Genomic DNA, 12,014 nt, shown 5'->3' on the forward strand with positions numbered 1-12,014 from the left:
TCACCCACTTTGGGGATGATGTGCCCTCTCCAGGGGCTGCCATGGCTCGGGACCGCCCTTGCTGCCAGCGGGCCGCCCCCCCCGAGCGGGAAGCCTGTTTCGGAACGCGCTGCGGGACAGGGCCGGCGGGTGATTCCTTCCTCTAAAACAGAAACGCATCGCAGCCTTGTCACGCAGCGGCACACGGACCTGTGGGCTCAGCATCCCTGCAGCACCTCGGGCACAGCACCCGCGCCCGGTGCCCGAGGGAAGGGCAGAGCCGCGGCCGAGCCGGATGGGGCGGTGGCTTCCGCGGGAGACGCAGCCGCGGCCCGGGCGATGTGGGAGCCGCGGGGCGCGGCGCTGAGGGCGGCGGCGGCGGCCCTGCTGCTCGGGGCCGGCGCCTGCTACTGCCTGTGGCGGCTGGCGGCGGCGGGCGGGCGGCGGGGCCGGCGAGCAGCGGCCGCGCGGGGCCCGCCGGCAGGTGAGGGGCAGGGCGGGCCGGACCTCGCCCCTCCGGTGTGCGGCGGGGCCGGGGGAGGCTCCGCGGGGCCCGGGGGGTTCCGAGCCCGGGGCGTTCCCAGCCCGCGGCCCTGCAGCGCGGTTCGGGGCCCGGAGGCGGCTCTGCGCCCTGCGAGAGGCGGTGCCACAGTCCTGCGTACCGGCCCTCCAGGCCATGAAGCCATTTGGAGCGCTCTGGAGCGTGATTTTTAGAAAACCCTATTTCTTTTTTTCTGTTTTTTTTTCTTTAGAAATCCTCCAAAGCGTACGTCCGGTCAGTGTGTTTACTTATGTTATTGCAGTTATTTGCGTTTCCCCTATAATACAAAGCTAAACTGAAATGTTTAGACGAGGATGAAAAACGATTTTGTTTTTGAAGTGAGCTCTTGCATCATCATAATTAACTTTGATCTCTTTGGGGTTTTTTGGGTTTTGGGGTTTTTGGGTTGTTTTTTGGTTTTTTTTTCGTCGTTGTTTTTGGTTTGGTTTGGTTTTTTTTACCCCTAAAGAATACTGTGGTGTTTACCTGGTCAGATGTTGAAAGTAAAGCTGTGGAATTTAAAGCACTGGTAGCTTCTCAGGAGTCATCTCGAGTAAGCTATGACTAGTCCAACAGTCGTAGATCGGGTCTCACGGCTCCTCAGCTGGATAAATAGTTCTGCTTCCAACCTGACTGAAAATAGCCTTTGATGACATTTGTTCCCCTTTTATAAAGGCCAGGTACTCCATTACATCATCTTTACTCAGAAGCAGCCTTCCTCCGTTTTGAGTAATGCCATGATCAGCAGTGTGCCTAACATTGTGGCTGTTACTTTGTCAAAGGACCTCAGCATACTAGCAAAGTGTCATTATTATAATTTCTGGAAGTAGTAGTCTGTAAACTGGAAGTTTTGTTTCCTACAGTGCCAAGACAGATTTCCACATTTCATTTCAGGGACACAAAAAAAACCCCTAACCAATATTTTGTGAATATTCCCCAAATTTGTGAATATTCCTACAATTTTGCCAAGGAAATTTGCTATTGGTTAACCAGGAAGTAACACACCTCAGCCTCTAATTGTGTGTTCCTTTTATTCTCCACCTTCAAAAGAGGTAATTGGAGGACTCAGGAAAAAGATGGAAATCTTAGTGTCATAAAACACAGTCTTTACCATGACGTGATGGTTGGGCACAACCTTAGAACAATGTGTCCTACAACTGAGAGTCAAATTTCAGCTTTGTAAAAAACACTAAGTAGCAACCTAAGTGAAATGTCTCAAACTTAGTATCACGAATTTCATTTCTAAACATTAACAGATAGCAGTCCTCCAGTGTCAACCCATACCATGGATGTGGATGTTCTACAGAAACTTATTCATTTGCTCCAGGCCACAGATGATCCATTAATTCAAGAGCAAGCTTTAATCACTCTCAGCAACAGTGCTGCCTTCTCTGTAAATCAAGTGAGTATTGTTCTGTAGAAAACAACAATATCCAATGCCAGCCAGTCTGGCAGAGGAGAGCTGATGTTTTGCTAGTGACACAGGACTGAAGCTAGGATAGCTTGTGCTCTAAAATCCATTTAATGTCTTGCCTTAATTTCTGCTGGCCCAAATAATATAATTCACCAGTTTCACAGAATTTATTGAATAATAATGTTTGGACCACTTAAAGTCCACACAGAGTCCTGTACTTCCAAAGTACTGTAAATATATCTTTTGTTGCTTACAATTATGTAATGTTAATGAAAGGGCTGAATACTAGGTTAAATTCTTTCTGGTTCAGATCTAAAATTTAATGAGATAAACTATATTTTTTATCCCTCACAAAGTTGTGTGCTGTTTGCACATTAGCAATTTTACAACTATAGAAGTATCTCCAAATTATTTGGACATAGAATGCACAAAAACTTGGAGCTGGATGCTGACTTTCATGCCTTTTTAACAGTTTAACCTCCAAGGTCCCACCTTTTTTGCTACTTATGACAGCCGTCTATTCTGGCTTCTCAAAGTATATAATCTTTCTTAATATATATCTCATGGAACAGAATGCAACTGGAACTCAAAGCCCATTGGTCCATTTAAAATTTTTTTTAAAGACAATGACAGTCAAGTGAGAACGATTAAAACAGTAATAAAAACAAATGTAATGGAAAAAGTTTCAGAACCTCTACTATAAAAATATGAAGCTGCACCTTGAAATTCTGGTGTATTCAGGCAGTATTTTAGGGACTGTGATCTGGCTAAGTTGTCCTATAAATTCATTATCCATTAATTTCCTTTTATTTTTTATAATCTAAAATGCTTTAAGCATCCTTTGCTGATGTGCTACTGTCACATAACAGTAATACTTTTTGTTCCTAAACAAGACCCTTCTTAGTTTCAGAACAAGCAATAACGCAGTACCTGCTAATACTCTCTTTACACAGAGCAGTCAGTCCTAGAATTCTTCATTCACAAACTTCATTTTTGTCAGTATGGAGACTTTGAGGGAGTGCTTCAGCATTTAAATTGAATTTTAAAAATCCTATTAAATATCTTCTATATTTCAGGATATAATCCGAGATTTGGATGGTCTTTCTGTTATTGGAGAGATGCTTTCCAACTGCACTCCCAAAGTTAAAGAAAAAGCGCTAAATGCACTTAACAATTTGAGTATGAATATTAAAAATCAGGAAGAGATACAGGTAAGATTCTTAATGGGAAAAACCGAAGTAACTGAGGCAAAGAGATAGTACAGGTCCTTCAGCATATTTGTTAAATACAAGCCAGGATGCTAAAATGCTTTGATAATAGACATACAAGTCAGCAGATCTGGATGACTGAAAGGATAACTTTAAAATGCATTGCTTCACTGGCATTTACTTTTAAAATAAAACACGGGAACTTATGCAGTTTGTGTTCAGCTTTCACAAAATACTGTTAAACAGTGACTGTGCTGCTAACTTGTAGCAAAATTATGTGAGAAGATGATTTGCAAATGTGCCTAGAACATCACCAGTGGCTGTTTAACAGAATGGATTGCTGATTGACTCCTTAGTTGAGGGAGGAGAGTAATTGAGCCCCCGGGTTTGTATGAGACCAATTTTCAAGGTGATAACTCCATCTTGAAAGAAAAGTGTGCATAAATTGTAACAAGTTCCACTGGTAAATACAATACATGCTATGGATATGACAAGACTAAACATCGAGAAAAAATAAATCTGATTAATTAATAGATCAAGTCCAAGGGGTGAGCTGAGGCAGATTTGAAGACTTTTAGTAGTTTGTTTCAGTAGCTTGATAAAGAAGTAGTGTGACTGTATGTGGTAGTTTGCAGCATCTTTAGCAATAGGCAGTTTTTATTAAGTAGTGCTTGCCAATATTTGTCTACATGTATAAGTAGAAAATAACTCCTTTGGTAAGGGAAATTGGTAAAGATAGTAGTTTAATGTCAGTTGTCATTGCTGTTCCTACAATGTGCTCCAGTAAATGGGCCACGTTGCTGGGAGAAAGGATTTAATTTCAAAGCTTGTCCTTAGTTTGTTCTCAATATTTAAGATGTTGGTTACTTATAAGTGATTTTTAAAACAACTTCTGAGTTTCTGAGAGTCACTTCTGAGATGGAGCCAAAGCAATTTAAGTTTTCAGAGCAAGTTATGTTTCAGGAAGAATAGAGAGCATAATGCTGTGTGGTCTGCTTCTGTCCTGCCACTAGAATGTTTAAAATACTCAAAACAAAAAAGTACTCGTTTCCAAGAACCTTCACCATTCAGCCAGCAATGTTTAGCAAGTATTTATGTAACTGTAGCTAGGCCATTGATACTATTTGTGACAGAAAATATGCTTTTATCAAAAACTGTTCTCCATTTCCTCTCCCCTTTCCCCAGGTATTTACTGCACAAGTTTGTAGGACTGTTGAGTCAGCTCCTCTGAACTCTGATGTGCAGCTAGCTGGACTCAGGCTGTTGACAAATATGTCTGTTACCAGTGACTACCACCAAAAGATGATAAATTCAATTCCATGCTTTTTTCATTTGCTTTCAGAAGGAACTGAAAGGACACAGGTACTGGGTAGTGTTATTTATGAAGCCATTTATGAAGCTGCTTTACTTGCCCTATTTCTTACCATTTTGGTAAAATGGTTTAGATTTTGCTAAGAAAAAACAAATATTCATTAATGATACAGATTTTATGCACTAAAATATGGATCTGTATTAGCTTCACAATATAAATTCAAAAAGGGGGGAGGGAATGGAATCTTGGTAGTGGAACCATCAGACTGTAGCCCTAGCAAAGCAGTGTAGGGTGCACTGTGATTGCCCTGTGCCTTTGCCATAGCAACTCCAGAATTCTCTTCTGCTCGAGACATTGCTATGCATCACAGAGCAAGGAGAGCCTGCATGGGAAGGCTTCACTGATGCACAAATCTCTGTTGGAAAACTAGCCAAGCAGTGACTCTAAGTTATGGACTTTTGTTCCCTTATACACCTTATGACACCTCTGGCAACCTTAGCGACTGCAACTGGAAATCATGCTTATTTGTGCATTATTGTAATACTGAAACAAGCTTCAGTCAGGGACCAAACTACTGCTTTCATTCAAGATGCTGTGGTACCATCAGTGTATGTGGTTGCTCTATCAGATCAAAACCAGTTTTCCAAAACACACATTTCCACTAGACATAACACCTAGTGTATTTAAGTATATTACGTAATATGGCCTTTTCCTAGTGTTTAAAGACTAGCATCACAAGGTCCAAGAAAGCACAAAGATGTATTTGAATATGCTTCAGATAATTTTAAATGTAGTCCTTAACCGTCTTCTTTGTATTTTAAAAATATTCTGCATTTTGCCTACTGAGATTTGTTTATGGGTCTTGCCTTATTTTGATGTTTAAGTCAATGTGAATTTGCTTCTAACATGTCCATACCTTAGTTTTCTCTATACCAAAATACTCAAGACATTAACTAACCCATTCTACCTCTTCCTCCCCAAGTCAACTTTGACATTAGTGATGCCCATTACAGCTGTACTTACTGTTTTGGATCTTATAATGAACTTGTACATTCCTCACTTCAGATTCATGTTTTGAAAGTACTTGTGAACTTATCTGCAAACCCAGCCATGACAAGACATCTTCTCAGAGCTCAAGTAAGGTTCTTGCTGCTTCGTTTTATTTTTAGCATATACACATGTGTACCAATTTAGATATTGCATGCACTAGAAGAATTATAGTGTATTAGAAATACATATGCAATTCCAGAACAAATTCTAGACACTGCTTGGTTAAAACTGGTACTTAACTGCACATTCTTTCATGGGTTGGCTTTATTCCAGAGAGTACTGTAGTACAAATACCATGCTTACAAAGGGAGAGGCATGGGGCCTGTGCACTTGGAGATAGTTGGTTGTACTTCTTGTGTACCATTCCAAATAATCAATGATAACTTGCAGAAGCCTGTTCTAACCTTCCATTTCCAGACACACAGTCATTATGTAGACTGAAAACCATTAAATAGAACCAGTATTGTAAGTGATCCTTCTCAACTTCTGTTTCTATAGCCAATGTACTGGACCAAACCCAACCCAATTCCACTGGAATCCCCACCCCTTTATTCAAATGCAGCCATAATACTGTTGCCTCTAAGTGAACTTTCCCTGTGCATTTACTTATTTCTTCATGGAAAAATTTGTGTGACATTTGCTGTGCTGGCCTTGGCACATAGGTTTCTTTCAGTTTCATTTCCTCACACCAAAACAGTTGGGGCTGGAAGAGTGCTGTATCCTTGTCTCTCTCCCCAAAGTAACTTTCTTAAAACATGCAATGGGTTTTATTTGTGAGCTATCTGCCATGAGCAAAGCTAGTCTAGATAATGCTGTCTTTTCATTATTCAAACAAATTTCGGGTAGCTAAATATTCAGTTCTCTGTTAAGCGTATTATTTTTTCATTTATCAGATATGCTACAAAAACATTCAGGACAAAAATCAATGTGGCTGAGAAGCAGACCTTCTCTTCCAAATGGGAGTTTTCCAGACAGCCACATTTTGGAGATTGAAAATACAAAGCAGTTATTAGTCCATTGATTCACAGGCCAGTCTTTTCTAGAGAGAACATTTGCACACTGTACAAATTTCTGACAGGAGTTCACAGCATACAAAGTCCTGGGATTTCATACAATTTCTGGTTTAGGTACACATTTTTTTCCATTTTTTGAAATTTGATTTAGTTACACATACTTACTGCTGGTGATTAAGTATGGAATATTTCTTCAATATCCTAGGTGCCATCAATGGTGTTACTTTTTGACAACTATATAAACAGAGACATTCTAGTTCGAGCCCTGGCATTTGCAGCAAACTTGAAAAAGAACATGAATGATGAAGAAGGCACCATCATTGAGGAATACAGTGAAGACTCAATTTTCTTCACACTCTGCAGGGACTCTGCCCCATTTGCTCAGAGACTGGCATCTTTGCTGCATCACCCTGATACAGAAGTGAAAGAACAAGTTGTGAGAATATTAATGCAATAGTGTTGTTTTCTTAAAACAGAATGACCTGATGAAAATATCTAATCTCGGCAATACTATGCTAAAAAAGCATGCAACAAGTAAACAATGCAATGGAGGAAAACAAAAACCCTAAATACTATCATTTTAATAGGCACAAATGAGTTACTACAGAAGAGAATGCAGTGTATTTAATACAGATTTTTTTTTTTACAAGCAAGAGAAAAGCAATAGCTTAATTATTACTGATAAACCACTGCACAGTTGCTACATTAATGCAATGGGGACAAACAGTTTAAAACGTGAAAACATTCATATGTAAAATGAACATTTTGAATGGACGAGTGAAGTGAATGTATATATCCTTGGCAATATTAAAGTCTTTTTTTTAAGTATTTACAGCTGTTGAAGAAATACCTCTTTAGAAGTGTTCATTAAAGATTTAGCAATTAGAGATTAGGCATTTATATTTTATTAGTCTGTGAAGAGGTACAGCCAAATCTTACAAAATAATATGAAATAAAGAACAATACCAACCTGTCATTGGCTTCCTACAGAATTTGTATCTTCAATGAAAGCTGCATACTAAAGTCACCAAACCTAGTTTTTTTATCTTTCCTGCAAAGAATTTATTCTAAAACTTCATTCTTGTATGCTTAGTATATCTATTCCATTTAGCTAAACTACAGTGCAGTTAATCACAACTGTGAAAAGTTTGTACACTTGAACAAAAATTGATAGCATTTTATATTGCTTTAAAATTGTCACTTTAGGGAAAGCAGATATATTTTTTAAAATATTTTATTAGGAGTCAAGGATTATCTGCAACTACAATTCAGCATTCTCATTCTTATTAAAAAAAAAACTTCTACAAGAGCAGTATCATACACATTTTTACAAAAGCTTCTAATTCTGTAGCAGCCCTTGAGTTTCCTTTCCTTGGACATCTTTACTCCTCTTTTTTTTTTTTTTCTGCAACTGGAGCATCATTGGAATGAGTGCTTCTGCATAATGAGCCCCCATAAAGTTTTAGTCATCAATCCAGCACTAATTCAAAATGAAGTGGAATCCATACAAACATCACTGTAAAAGAACCTGAACAGAGTTTCACTGATGAACAGAAAACATACTGGAAAACACTTTGAAAACCAAACTACTAAAAACTTCCACTACAGAGAAACTAAAGGTATCAGATGTAAAGGCTAGGAAAGTCTTCCACTTTGTTTCATTTCTAAGAGAACTGTATCACCTAAACTGTTTCCAAGTGCTTCATCTTTCTTATTTAGTAAACTCACTCTGCTCTTCAGAAAACATTACTATCTTCTCCTTCTGTAATGCAATAGATACTTATTTTCAGGTCACTTTGCAAATAGCTAAAACAGCAAGAAAAATATGACCTTGAAACTGTGACACATCCATGCCCGGGATCAATACAGGGGTATTAGATACAGCTACATGTATCTAATTTATCCACATAGGTAGTTTTAACTCACCAGGAATACAGTTAAGGCAGAAATAGAAGTTGGCATGATTCCCAGTCAGAAACTTGACAATTGCTGCATTGACAGTGAACTTCCTTTTCGCCTTCCCACTGCTCCTAAAACACTGCACAGTTTGTAATAAGCAAGTTACATTACAATCACTTAATGTTTTGCAACTTTTTGTAGATTTAATATTTTCTGCTACTGAATTTGACTAAAAAAAATAGACTAGGCCAGACACTAAGAATTTAACTACTCTCCTGACAAGACACTAGGACCAATTTGTTCTAGGTATAGCTGATACATGGTTTAAGATCAACAACAGAGATATCTAGATGTCACTTTCTGTGTTCTTCAACCTAAAAATAAGTTTTTCAAATATCTTTTTGATACAGTTGATCTCTTATCTGTTGCTTTGACAGCTGATAGAAACAAGTGACCTTTTTTAAAAATACATAAGAACTTGTTACAGTATTGTCTCAGTTTTCTTTTTCTGGTCTAGAAGGAACTATTTTTAAATGCTTTCTTCACAGAGCTCTTGAGATGTTTTGAAATCATGCAAAACTTTCCAATGTACTTTTATGTAAAGATATCTCATTTTTTATCACTTACCCCACACCCTTGGTGGAATCTTATCAGCACCAAGCAAAACATAACGGTCACCATTCTAGGTACAAATGTGAATTAACAGATCGAAAACAAAACATGTCATTACTGACATTGAGTTTCTGATCCATGTAAGCCAGTATTTCTCTGCTCTGTGATTGGTCATCTAGGTATTCTGTGTTTTAGTTTCACTCTTTCTAAAGTATATAATTTTACAGAATAACCTATTGATGATTATTAAAACAGGAAAAGAAAACAACCCACAACAAAATCAAGCTCGTTAAACTTGTCCTTCAAAATACTCAAAACTCCTTGCAGCTTGGTGTCCTCCACAAAATTACAAATAGGTAATATACATTGTATCACCCAAGTTGTAATTGAACCTGTTGTGAAAATATAAGGGACTTCACCTGAAAGACCCTCTACACTGAATCACAGGGTAGTTTTAAATCACTTTTGATAACTGTCTACAGTTAAAAGATTCAGTTGTTCCTACCATGAAATCTCATTAACTGGTTTTGATTAGTTGCCAGAAGTTAATGCCTTTAAATAATGTATCTTTTTTTATATATATGTATCTTTATGGGATATGAAAATAAAATGTACAGCAAGAGAAAAAAAAAAACCCTCAAACCAACCCACATATCCTACCAACCAAAGAAATCATAAACAAAACATGATTTGCCAATGAAATTATGAAGGAGAATAACAATCCTTTTTATTGGCAACAGTAGGCTTTAATTCTGTAAATTAGCAAGACATTTGGATACAGATACATTTGGCCAAGTTTTATAACACTGAACAATGCTGTAATCTCTCATTCAGCTTGAAAATTATAGGGAAGCTATTAGAAAAAATACCACAGCCCTTGCTTAAGACTTTCTACTGGAAAAAAAAAAAAAAAAAAAAAGGAAAAAAAAAAAGAAGGGTACTTAGAAAAAGGCTGAGTTAATGCAAGGACAAGTGACATTAAGATATTTTTCCACTTCATGTGCTACAATTGACACATGCAGACCTAACTTAAAAACAGACAAAACAATAGAAGTGTGCAGATACTCTGGCCAGCAGTTAGTTTTACACATCCATGATGCATTATTAAATTATCTCTCTCTTTAAAAGGCACATTTGATTTGATGTAAAATTCAGCTTTTGTGGTTCATTAATACAAGAATATGAAGAGTGAAACAATTTTACCATGCTTGTGCTTTAACAACACAGCTGTATTGGAAGACTTCACCCCACAAAACATACAGTGACGCTATCTAAGTACAGGGCATAACCTGAAGACTAACAAGTAGGAGATGACAGTCTAACAATGAATAATTTAAGTCAGCCATTAATCCTAAGAATATGTTCTGTGCTGAAGGTATTATTGCTGCTGCAGGTAAGAAGAGTTTAAAAATAATTTTTTTTTCCAATGGTGTACATCAGAGCATGTTATTCCCAGACAACACTTATATATAAACCACTTTTAGATCACCTCTCTAAATTTATAAACAATATAACTAAAAAAAATTTGTCATGAAATTGGTATGCAAGATTTAGTTCTGAAACTGACAAACCTGGCATTTAGAAATCCAATTCAATCTAAAAAAATCTACTGTGTACATACATTATGTTAGTACTGTAACATTAATTGCTAGTTCAAATCAAACAGGGCTTACAAGGAACTGACATTGTTTCAGTTTTCAAAACGGTCATTTGTATTCAAATTCCGTGATTCTCCATGACGTAAGAGAAAGAAGTCATCCTTTTTCAAACCATATCTTTCCAGAGCTTCATTCAATTTAACCGGAGGATCCAAGTAATACTGAAAAAAATGAGAATAATATGAGGGGAAAGTTACCACTGCAACATTTTTTAGGGGAAAAGAAAATCACTTCACTAAAAAACGGGAAGAGGAGAAGGATATTTATTACTAAATTAAAATATTTGGGTTCATTTTAAGTTTTTGAACGATAAGAACGCTGATTTACAGCTGCAGAGTAACTAGCAAGGCTCAACCCGTCAGCCCGAACTCGGTCGCCTTCAAGTCAGCAATAGATCCCTTCGGAGGAAGCGCTGGCCGCCAGCAGCTGGCGCTTTCCCTCGCTCTGCAAACCCACGCTGTCAGCGCTCCTGTCCCAACACTCGGCTCCGGCAGTGCGGCCCCTTCAAGTTACTGCGGTGTATTTGTTACATTTCCCAAAGGCATCGTCAAGCAGCAGTAATCTATTTTTGTGCTCCTAAATACACAGTAACATTTGTGCCGCGGGCACTAATAACACAATTTATTGGATGCTCTGGGGACGGGAAATGTTTTGTCCAAGCGCCCTATGTTCCCTCCATGCTCTGCCACGGAGGCGCACGATGAGCTGGGAGGGAGCCTAGACGGGACAGAACATTTGACAGATCAGGTGATCACACCATCAGGAATGAATTAGGCGATAAAGTAGTGCAACTAATGCAAAAATAAAGTTGAAAACCAGCTACCAGACAATATCAAAGCAAATGTAGTTCCTATTCACTGCATTTTTAGTTGCTGTGAAAGTATCTGAGTAACCTTGTTATTAGATCTTGGACTAATGGGATCGTGGACTTGGGGGGGGGTGGGGGGTGGGCATAGAGGGGAATAAAACATTAAAAAAACCCTCAAACACTCAGAATAACTCAATTTTTTTCATATCCTTTCTGGTTTTAACTTTGAATCAACTATTAAAAATACTGTTTATATATTTACTAGATAGACATAATTAAGAAATACTGTATTGAGCTACAGGCATGCACTTCTTACTATCTCCAAGTGATACACAATTCAGTTTGTTTTTATTACTGCATAATGTAATGCATAACACTGCATAATACTGCATGTGTCCTCATCCGTTTTGTTCCTCAGCACCTGGATATCAGAAATCCTTCACATTTGCTTCAATAACTCTGTACTTTCTTAATCATGGAAATATTTTATGTAATTGGTTATGAAAAGCTAAAAGCATTG

The 12,014-nt window shown here is 38.2% G+C and overlaps 2 protein-coding genes across 7 annotated transcripts in view; one reads left to right on the top strand and one right to left on the bottom strand.

Moving 5' to 3' along the window:
* On the top strand, positions 1–8,437 carry LOC131591943 (armadillo repeat-containing protein 10-like). The gene is made up of 6 exons (XM_058863079.1): positions 1–463; positions 1,777–1,922; positions 3,011–3,145; positions 4,328–4,504; positions 5,520–5,591; positions 6,723–8,437. The coding sequence occupies exons 1-6, from the start codon at positions 16–18 to the stop codon at positions 6,972–6,974; spliced, it is 1,230 nt and encodes a 409-aa protein (XP_058719062.1). The 5' UTR covers positions 1–15; the 3' UTR covers positions 6,975–8,437.
* LOC131591942 (N-acyl-phosphatidylethanolamine-hydrolyzing phospholipase D-like) overlaps positions 6,789–12,014 on the bottom strand; it is a 24,139-nt gene continuing 18,913 nt past the window's right edge. For 2 of the 6 annotated variants that reach the window (XR_009280486.1, XR_009280490.1), the window contains exons 5-7: positions 10,713–10,847; positions 8,444–8,555; positions 6,789–6,927 (exon numbers count right to left, since the gene is read on the bottom strand). Coding sequence is in view for 1 of the 6 variants with exons in the window: in XM_058863078.1 (XP_058719061.1) it covers positions 10,719–10,847 (129 nt within the window). In the remaining 5 variants the exon portion in view is untranslated. The other 4 variants (XR_009280488.1, XR_009280489.1, XR_009280487.1 and 1 more) reach the window with 4 other exon arrangements.

Source organism: Poecile atricapillus, chromosome W (assembly GCF_030490865.1).
Source record: "Poecile atricapillus isolate bPoeAtr1 chromosome W, bPoeAtr1.hap1, whole genome shotgun sequence".
NCBI classification, from domain to species: Eukaryota; Metazoa; Chordata; class Aves; order Passeriformes; family Paridae; genus Poecile; species Poecile atricapillus.

Excerpts from the sequence above, each read along its gene's own strand:
- LOC131591943 (XM_058863079.1), top strand. The coding sequence starts at position 16 with ATGATGTGCCCTCTCCAGGGGCTGCCATGGCTCGGGACCGCCCTTGCT. Across the intron at positions 1,923-3,010 it reads CTGCCTTCTCTGTAAATCAA|GATATAATCCGAGATTTGGA; the intron begins GTGAGTATTGTT and ends TCTATATTTCAG. Across the intron at positions 4,505-5,519 it reads AAGGAACTGAAAGGACACAG|ATTCATGTTTTGAAAGTACT; the intron begins GTACTGGGTAGT and ends TCCTCACTTCAG.